At 42.5% G+C, this 9934-nt stretch overlaps 1 protein-coding gene across 4 annotated transcripts in view; it reads left to right on the top strand.

Moving 5' to 3' along the window:
• POSTN (periostin) overlaps nt 1–9209 on the top strand; it is a 28466-nt gene extending 19257 nt beyond the window's left edge. Inside the window, exons 18-23 of one of the 4 annotated variants that reach the window (XM_090258041.1) lie at nt 1994–2083; nt 2761–2850; nt 3471–3548; nt 4139–4222; nt 7729–7770; nt 8452–9209. In XM_090258041.1, the coding sequence (XP_090114167.1) occupies nt 1994–2083; nt 2761–2850; nt 3471–3548; nt 4139–4222; nt 7729–7770; nt 8452–8489 (422 nt within the window). In that variant the 3' untranslated portion in view covers nt 8490–9209. The remainder of the gene's footprint in view (nt 1–1993; nt 2084–2760; nt 2851–3470; nt 3549–4138; nt 4223–7728; nt 7771–8451) is intronic. The other 3 variants (XM_090258043.1, XM_090258042.1, XM_090258044.1) reach the window with 3 other exon arrangements.
• The last annotated feature ends 725 nt before the right edge of the window (nt 9210–9934 follow it).

Genomic DNA, 9934 nt, shown 5'->3' on the forward strand with positions numbered 1-9934 from the left:
CGCCGCCGGCCGAGCAGCAGGTGCCGCCGAGGCGTTCAGTACATTTGCTTGCTCTGCCCCGAGGAAGCGGGGGTCCCGACGGCCCCCGCTGCAGCCGGGCTCTTTCAGAGAGGCCGCTGCTTCTGCAGCTCTTTCCCCGCCCCCACGGGGGTCTCTCTGGTGCTGCTACACGACGCTCTTCCCAAAAGTGCGGGCGTTCTTCCCCGCCAGCTTCACAGAGCGCAGAAGCGGCCCCTGGGCGAAAGCTTTTAGCATGACCACCACGCGTGATGTAGTGTGAAGTCAGGCACCCAGAAACAGAAGCGGGAACAAAGAGCCGGTGCGGGGAGTCCAACGTTAGCGACCCTAATTCCAGCCCTGAAATTACATATATGAGAACATACGTGCTCTTACAGACTACATCTGGAAAATGGGCGGAACATCTCTCCTGATTACTCATTAAACCCTCCCTTTTCTCTCTGCCTTTACTGTCTGGGGCAGCCGAGGCCAGCATCCGTGACACTGCTTTTGTTTCATCTGCTTTAATTATCACGGAGAGTCAGACCTCAAGAACTGTTTTCTTTCTATGTCTAAACTTCTTCCTCTGGTGACCTGACCGACACTTATCCGGCAGCCGTTGGCAATTGTCCGGCTCTCAGATGTCACTGGTGTTTTCATTTTTGCAGATTTATTGACGATGCCCGACTTCTCACTAAATTAGACGGCAAGGCGCAATTGTGAGATGTTTCTGGTTTAAAAAAATAATATTTCACCGAATTTTTGAATGAAGAATAAATCAACTGACATTCAATTCAGCACGTGCTTACTGAGCATTTCTGGTGCTGGTTACTCTCCCAGATGCTGGCAGTCAGTAGGGAAATACTTTTTTTTTTTGATAAAAGACCTCACCTTCCTAGAGCTTAACTAAGGAGGATAGTTCTGAAATATCAGTTTAGGTTCTTTTAAAGAAATGTTGATTTGGGGTAATTTCCTGCGCTTACACTTTGTAAGTAGACTTTCCTTTCGAAATATCAGCTTCTTAAAAACCTGGCCTTACACTTTTATACTCGGTATCCCCAGCCCTGGAGGTCAAACATGGCGTGAAATATTTATTGTTTGAAAGAACTCTATTTTTGTTTTCATTATTCTAAATTGTTCTGGACTATTTAGCCCTGGGTAACAGACTGTTCTGAGCGGGCAAAGACACCCTCTCCGAGGTGAGCAGAGCTGACTGCCACGTTGCAGGGCGTTGCAATATGAGTTAAATGTACTGAACTTGATTTTCCTTTTCCTCTACGAAATAGTCCTGATTAACTAATGTGATAATCAGCTTTCTAACATTCAAAATGATTTTCTATGGGAGCAAAATCATTTTGCAAGTCAAATGCAACACATCAAATGTTTGCATTTGAAGGACTGTCTATTACTTAGTCAATTGTCTGCATCATTTGCTTATAGAAGGTAAGTGCTCAAATTCATTTTCCCATAAAACCTGAAATTCAGTATCTTAAAACGAGGCATAAAGCTGGGATTTTTAAATGTTCAATCTTATGCCCATTAAATTAAAAAGTGTAAGATACTGAGTAACTAAAATGAAATTATAATTTTAATCAGGAAGAAGTAATAGACAATCTCAGCATGGGGACATGAGCTGTACCCCAGCTATCATTAGAGCAGCTTGAATCTGTACATAGTGTATGATGCTCAAAGTAGAGCTACTCATGCCTTGTGCAATCATACTTAGCAGCTGTGAATGAGTGGGTGGATTTACGCATCCATGCAAACGCCAGTGCGGAAGAACGTCATTTAAGTGAGACGCCAGCGGACTGAGTCATTGTTTTCTCATAAATGCCCCCTGATCTGCAGAAAATGGGAAATGTTTGCAACTGAATCCGTAAAACCCCAAACCACTCTCATGTCTGAGTACCATCAAACGTGGAAATGGGTTCCCTGTTCCGGTAAATGTAACGGAGCGCCTTAACACGATCCTTTGTCCCCCACAAAAATGTCTCAGGACCTACAGTAGCCCAGGGGACCCTTGAAGGGGAGCCCGAATTTAGGCTGATCACGGAAGGTGAGACGGTGACCAAAGTCATCCACGGAGGTGCGTCATGCGGTTTCCTGGTGCCCGGTTGGGATTCCTGTGATTGTTTTAAAATAGTGCTGGTTTAGATATATTCAGCATCTGATGCTTTCCCTCATCTTTTGTTTCATAGAAACTGTGGGGGTACTTTTCTCAGTTATGGGGTCTTATTGACCTGTCAAATAAAATGTAGTTTCCCTTTAATGGATCTGATTGGAATGAACTATTAAGTCACCAGGTCCAGCAAAAATGTCATTATTTCCTCATATGCAGTGATGATTATGAAATATAATGGTAACAATAATGTCAACAAAAGGATATGTTAGATGTAGAAGAAAAAATGGCCATTGTGTTAGACCAGCAAGTAAGCCACTGGTAGGATCCTCGCAGGGTTCTACTCTAACCCTGCAGAGCTCCCCGGATTCTCACTAGATACTCAGCCCCCGGTTGGGACACAAACATGCCCTAGAGTTAGCTTGTCAGCTGGCCCCGGCCTTGACCCACGATTCAGGGCGCAATGACTAGCATCTAGATCTCTGATGATCTGAATTGATCTGAGATGTGTCCCCCAAATGATTACAATTAAACTCTAAATGCTGTTGTTCTGAGAAATACATTTTCTTGTTAAAATGTCTAGCTGTGGCAGTTTAGACACCATTGGGGATAAATGAAATGCATTTTTCTTCCCCCACTTTCAGAGCCAATTATTAAAAGATACACCAAAATCATCGATGGCGTGCCCGTGGAAATAACTGAAAAGGAGACGCGGGAAGAGCGGATCATTACAGGTGACCTTTGATCCCAAACACGCAGCCACGCCTGGGTTCTAAAATCAGACGGTGGTGGTCGTTGAAGGAACTTTCCTTCTTTTCTCTCAGATATAATGTTACCCTAATGATGTAATCCATGTTTCTTCTCTGAGCTGGAAATTTATAGACAAATCTATAGGCATTTGTTTCATTGTGTGTATCATACACATATAATACACTATTATATCCTAGGATCAAACCCATTCCTTCCTTTGGTTTTCCACTAATCTTTAGGGCTCCAGATCTATATTCCAAAATATATGCACGTTTATACAAAACAATTAATCAATAATTCCAGTAAACCTTTGTATATAGTCGCCCCCCCCCCAATAAATTAGCCTAAAATCCTGAATACAGCTATTCTATAAATATTTGTTTAAATGAGCAATGAGCAGCTATGACCCACGTCACTTGCTTAGGTAATAAAGTTTTATTGGCAGGCAGAGCGTCCACTCAGCTGTATAATGTTCTCACTCCACAGTGACAAAGCTGATGGCTGTAACACCTGCCATATCCCCTAAAAGGCTCACTGTCTGGCTCTTTACAGAGGAAGTTTGCTGACCCCTGTTTTAGGCCTTTTTTAATGGTCTTTCCTTTAGGTCCTGAAATAAAATACACCAGGATTTCCGCTGCTGGGGGAGAAACAGAGGAAACGCTGAAGAAATTGTTGCAAGAAGGTCAGCATCCTAAAAAAATAAGAACGTGACTTTCCCTAAGCTCTGTTTCAAGGTCTAAAGGGCCTTGGAGGCCTCATACACGCTTTCTATTCTAGGTCATCTCTTTGTTTAAGTTCCACACCAACATGAGGAAAACATCCAAACATATAGAATGGAACTTAAATGACCGTCATATTGATGGTTATGCTATAGGTTTGTTATATATTGTTCAGCAGCTTTATAAGAAAATCGGTTTATCAGAAAGCAGCACTAGCCCTGGCCGGGTGGCTCCGCTGGGTGGAGCGTCATCCTGTGCACCGAAAGGTTGCGGGTTTGGTCCCCGGTCGGGGCACGAATGAGAGGCCCCCAATCCATGTTTCTCTCTTGCTCGCTCTTCCTCTCCCTCTTTCCCTTCCCCACTGCTTCCTTTCCCTCTAAAATCAACACACATATCCTCAGCTGAGGATTTGTTAAAAAGCACTATAAGCTGAGAAAGAACCAGGCGTTGGTCTGGAACTTTTCCTTGCTGGGCAGATGTGCTATGTATCCCATCACGTCTCCTGTCTTTTGTGACATAAACCAATTTCTGCTGTAAACATGTATCCTCTCAGAGGTCACCAAAGTCACCAAATTCATTGAAGGTGGTGATGGTCACTTGTTTGAAGACGAAGACATTAAAAGACTGCTTCAGGGAGGTCAGTAAAAGGGAACTAACTAACCCGTTAACCCATCTGGTGACCGAGTTCTTCAGCTTTTTAAAGACTGAGCGTCCATGGCTTTTTCTTAAGTCGGCGTCATGTGTTGTCTCCACAGACAGCTTTGGTTGGTGGTGTTTCATTAACGTTTACAAAGAAAGATTACTAGTTTAAACAGTCTTTAAAAAGTATGGTATAACGCTTGGGGGGCACTGAATATTTTTTGCTTTGATACACGTAATTGTAAGGATATTTTAAGAATGTGAAAGGGGACGACTTTTTAAGCTGGTAGTTATTTAAATGAACCCAAATTGACATACTTTTTATATTTTAAAAAATGTATTCACTGCCCCCACAACAATAATAAAAGGCATGTTTATGGACTCTTTAAGCTCATAGATGTAGAAAATATGGTGCATTTATTAATTTTCTTTTCTAAAACTACATTCTTAGGAATGGGTATTTGTTTCTTCTAACAGTTGGAGTGATAATCTATACGTGGAAACGTAAATTATTTTGCATTTGAAGTTAATCTTAATCTTTAAAATAGGGAATGTTCTCTGGAATGGTCTTTGTCTATGGCATTAAAAGGACCTACTTTTAAAGGCAAAAGAAAAAAAAGAATTCAAAATCATATTCAAACTAAATGGTAATTATTTGAAGAAACAGTGAATGTTATAAATATAATTTGAATAATTTTTATCTGAACATATGAATTTCTAGTTGTTTTATTAATGACAAAATTATTTAGATGACAAGTTGTTTTAGAGAAACAAATATTTAAATTACATAGAATTAAATATTCTTCTTTAATATACTGTGAATTGAGAAAACACAACTGAAGTTTGGTATTTATCCAAAGTATGGTCCAGATGGTTTTTCTACTTAAAATTTTAAAAATTGTATCATTCTGTCCAAGAAAATATAAGTTATTATCTTGGGACCATGTATAGTCATTGTTTCTTTATTCCTTATTTTAACACAGAGAAAATCTCTTGTAGAGTGCTAAAACTGTTCAGCAGTAGTAACAATAAATAATTTTTATTCAACCAATGATTGAATTTCCCCTGAACAGAAAGATATGTGCCTGAAATACACCAGACTGCCTTTCGCACGGCCAGGAGTCCGTGACTCAGCCAAAGCTTGAATGGAACCCAAGGTTTCCTTCCTTAAGATCTAGTACAGAATTCACTCATCCGCCTCCAAATGCTTGCTAATCTGTGAAGAACTAGAAATTTGAGGGAAGAGGCAAAGACGGTATGAAGATGAAATTGAATTCTTTTTTTCAGTCCTTGCCACCCTAAGCAGCTTCGTAGAACAGCCGTGCTTTTAGAGAATGCCTCGATTAGTAGCTACGCCTGTGTGTATGTGTGGCTTTAATTTATTTAAGCTTAAACTTCAGGTAAGTGTGTTTTCTTCCCCTTAAGAAACTCCTGTTACCAAGTCCGTGAGAAATGATGACTTAAGTTCTTAGGAGTCGCTTCGGCCGAGAGAAGACGACAGGCCTGCTACAGGTTAAGGCTACGACACTCCATTTTTAGTGAATGGAGTCTTCCCAAGCTTGCGTTGCCGCTTGCCGCAGGGGCGTCTCCTCCCGTCCCCAGCGCACAGTTCCTCTGCCTGCCTCTGAGCCATCACTTTTCACTGTGTCCACCGCGACTTTTCATCAAAATGTTGCCAAGGGCTTTCTTCCTCACAGGATAATCCCTGTGGCTGCCGGTGCCCAGCCACGGACTGGACACGTGAGCATGTCTTCCATCCCGTAAACTCACTGCTCCTGCCTGAGCCCTGCGTCTTCTCGCCTAGACCTTAAAGACACTCATTTACAAAGCTGATGAGAACAAAAATCACATCATGCGAGATGGACTTCTTTTCTCTCGGACAGTATCGACAATCGATGTCTATCCCAACTATGGTTTTCGTCTCTAAGCTTGGCCTTTTCTATCTGAACAGCCCACACTGTGGGACATCCAGTATATTTTGAGGAGCTGAGAGCCTTCCTCCATCAGTGAAGTCATGACTAAGAGGTGCTTCTGGTACTAATATTGTAACTTGTCACTAAAATACTTCAGAGCCCTCAACTAACAAATGTCCTCCCAAAATGCCTCAAGCTTTTCATTCTTATCTTAGGAAGATCTGCATTTACCAAACTACTCAAGTAATTAAGGAAGAATATCAAACTATGAAGAAGGGTCCCAAAGAAAGTCATAGAGGTTCTGACAGATCTGCCTGGATAACTCGTAATGATTTATGGCCTCTTTAGAGAACAGGGGTCAGCTTGTCGGTCTGACTCCCAGTCTGGCCTCCAACTCAAACTAACGGAAGTAAGCTGGTCCTTTTTGGCCTTGGTTCCTTCTTCCGAAAGTTGGAGATAGCAATGCTACTTACATCTAGATGAGTTAATATACGGAAGTGTTTGGAATAAGCTCAGCACATAGAAGCTCCCAATAATGTTAACTATTATCAGTTAATACTAACCTGATCGATACAGTAATATTTTACACCCTACTTTAAATTTCCAAAGTAATGGTCACATAAAAAAGTAAAATCTTGCAAATAACTGAGCTGACACATTTTGCATGTTTCATGGAATAGCAGAGACTTGAAAAAACATATACATAATAGAAGAATTTTGACTTAATTATCTAAAATAGATGATTTATAAAAAGCAAGAAGTTGAACTTCGGAGAAAAATAAGGCAAACGAAAGATGAAGAAGCTGTAGGAACCTCTTTCCTCTCCAATGCCCCCAGCAGAGTGGAAATGAGACCTCAGGCCTCCCAAGTAGAGTTTATTGGTGAATAAAAGAGAAACAACGGAACTTGAGCACGTCAGGCAACTTTAATGGCCCCAACTGCTCTGTTAGATACTTGAAATTCTTAAAAATGCAAGTTTTTATTATTTTACCTAGTTAATTTTTTAATGGTCTTGTAGGACTGGAATGAGACCTGGGGATATGTTGGCACACATTTCCTGACTTGCTTATTATTATGTTTCTGGAGTTATTAGGCCCATGCTAGCGCGCTGCCCTTGGGTACTATGAGGAAATCATGAATTAATTTACAAGGATAATCACGGAGACAGAGGTCTGATGACATCACAAATAGGAATGAGTGGGAAGTATCTCTGGGAAGATACTTCTGCTAAACCTTATATAATGTGAAACATCCCTTCATCAAACAGGCATGCTTTCCACAAAAGGGTCAAAAAATCAGGTCCGTGATTTGCTCCGTGCGAACATGGAGCATGATCTCGGCTCCAACGCCGCAGGGACATACGACACTTTGCACACAGCGAACCTTCATGGGGATACGTGGAAACAAGTTTCTGGGTCGTCTGTCCCCAACGCAGAAGTCTCCTGCGTGTGAAATTCACTAGTCCAAAAGCAGATCGACACATTTAAGTGCTGTTTACTTAAAACTTTATGCTTTTCTGCTTAACCGTGGCCTCCTATTTGATGTGGGCCATAATGTCACAGTTTCTCTAACTGCAACTGTTTAATTCCAGACACACCTGTGAAGAAGGTCCAAGCCAACAAAAGAGTTCAAGGTAAATGTACGCTGGCAGCTGTCACTATTGGGTCCACAGTTGGAAGCACGCACACTGTACACATACAGGAAATGGTTAAGGTAGTGATGTGCAAAATTATGATACAAGGTGTACATAATATATAAGTACCTACCACCCATGCGCTATAGTATTCTTCATCACTATGTTTGTGTGCATTTTCTAAACTTCTAATTAGGCTACCTTACATTCTGATACATTCAAAAATCAAAGACTCCCCTTGGGGAACTGAGAATAAGTTACAAATTTAGAATTTTTTAAATAATTACATACTAACAGTCTAAAGAAGTTGCAAGTCTTCAAAGTGCATTTTGGGCATAGCTGACTTTAAGCTAATCCAATACAGACATTTGAAATGAAATAATGAATTTTTAATAAAGAATTTATCAGGAATTTCTTCTAAATATCCCTATTTATTTAAGTTTTCTAAAGAACTAAAATGAAGTGATTACTTTAAATGATCATTTTCATGCACCTGTAAACAAAGGATAGCCTTTATGTCATCACCATAAATGCAGGACATTATTAAGAAAGTATAATCTGAAGTTCATTGCAATAAGAAATACGGTCTTTTGTAGATACAGTTATGCGTAGAATATCACATTTTAAACTCTAAAGATGCATTGCCCTTGCAATAGAATGTTCTCCCTTCTTCCTCATCAGGGTCTAGAAGGAGATCGAGGGAAGGCCGTGCTCAGTGAAAACCCAGACCAGATGAGCCGTCTGACAACCTCCCGCCGACCTTACAGGAAGACCCCGAGAGCCACCCTGACTTCAGGAAATGAACCAGCACCACGGAGGAGCAATCCCTGACCCCCGCTGAATGCAAACTCGATTTCTGTTGGAACGGGAGACCCGAGGGCAGCGGCGGGGTTAGCCTCCTGGGCGCGGGACTGAGGGAACTAGAACGCATTTCAGGCTTTTGCGTTTGGCATTAAAAGTTCTGGCCAACGAACGAAAATCCTCTCCCAGGCTTCATTACAGTCCAGCCCTCCTAGCGCTGCACTGTACCCCCATTCAGAAGGGGGAGCCCTGAGTTTCCTTAGTGGACGGGCAAGCTGCATGCGACCAGCCATTTCTCCCCAGGAAGCTAAGTTGTGGGCAAGGGCGCTCCGGACGAAGCCAGCCAACGAGACTTTTACACCAGAGGGTTTGCGCGTTTCCAACGCGGCGTGGGTGTGCTGGTAAACTGTGCTATTTCCACGACTCATCTGTGCCCTTGAGATGTTTGTCATACGCTTATTGCAATGCATACTGTTATCTCGAACGTTTCAATAAAGCCGTTTTTCAGTTATGAAGAGAATTACTTGACGTTGGGTAATTCAGAAAACTCAAGGTTTAGGTTAATACGTGGATTGAACAAGGGACCAGGACTTTATTCCTCTTTTATATCAAATACTCATTAAAGGAAGTTGAATGAATGTAGTGTTTCTTGAGTTTTTAAAACGACTGTGTTAAAAAAGAATCATTATACCATAAGTCAATCATTGAACAGGAACTGAGCACCCACTGTAAGCCCAGAACTGCACTAAGCTGGGGAGACCCAAGGTGAGTTAGTTACAGTCTTCAGAGGGCAGGGGCAGCTCACCAGCAGCCCGCCACGCACCGTGGTCTCAGTCAGCCCCACACCAGCACGGACGCATCGGTGCATCTGCCTGAGATGGGCTGGGCGCGGGGGGAGCCGCGGAGATGCTCTTCACTGAGACGGGAGTAAAGTCAGAGTCCCCTGCATGGCAAAGAAGGGGAAGAGAGCTGTTTGCTGAGAACGATAAAGGTATCAGATTGAGCTACTCAGATCTCAACAAGAGCGATCCTTGCCTGGGCTAGTTGACATAAGAGCATTTAAGAAACAGAGTTCATACCGATAAGAAGCTGATAGGTGATTGGGTAATAAAATTAAGCCGTGCGTTGGAAGTCAGTCACTGGAAGAGTGTACAACCGAGGAAGGCCAGACGGAAGGGACCATCCTGACCATACTTAGCCAGCTCGGATCAGAGGCTCAGTCTAAAGTACCACTGGCCCTGGCTGGTGCGGCTCAGCGGACTGAGCGCCGGCCTGCAAACCAAAGGGTCGCTGGTTCGATTCCCAGTCAGGGCACAGCCTGGGTTGTGGGCCAGGTTCCCAGTTGGGGGCGCACGAGAGGCAA

Source organism: Furipterus horrens, unplaced genomic scaffold (genome assembly GCF_987537825.1).
Source record: "Furipterus horrens unplaced genomic scaffold, mFurHor1.1.pri manual_scaffold_12, whole genome shotgun sequence".
Taxonomy (NCBI): Eukaryota; Metazoa; Chordata; class Mammalia; order Chiroptera; family Furipteridae; genus Furipterus; species Furipterus horrens.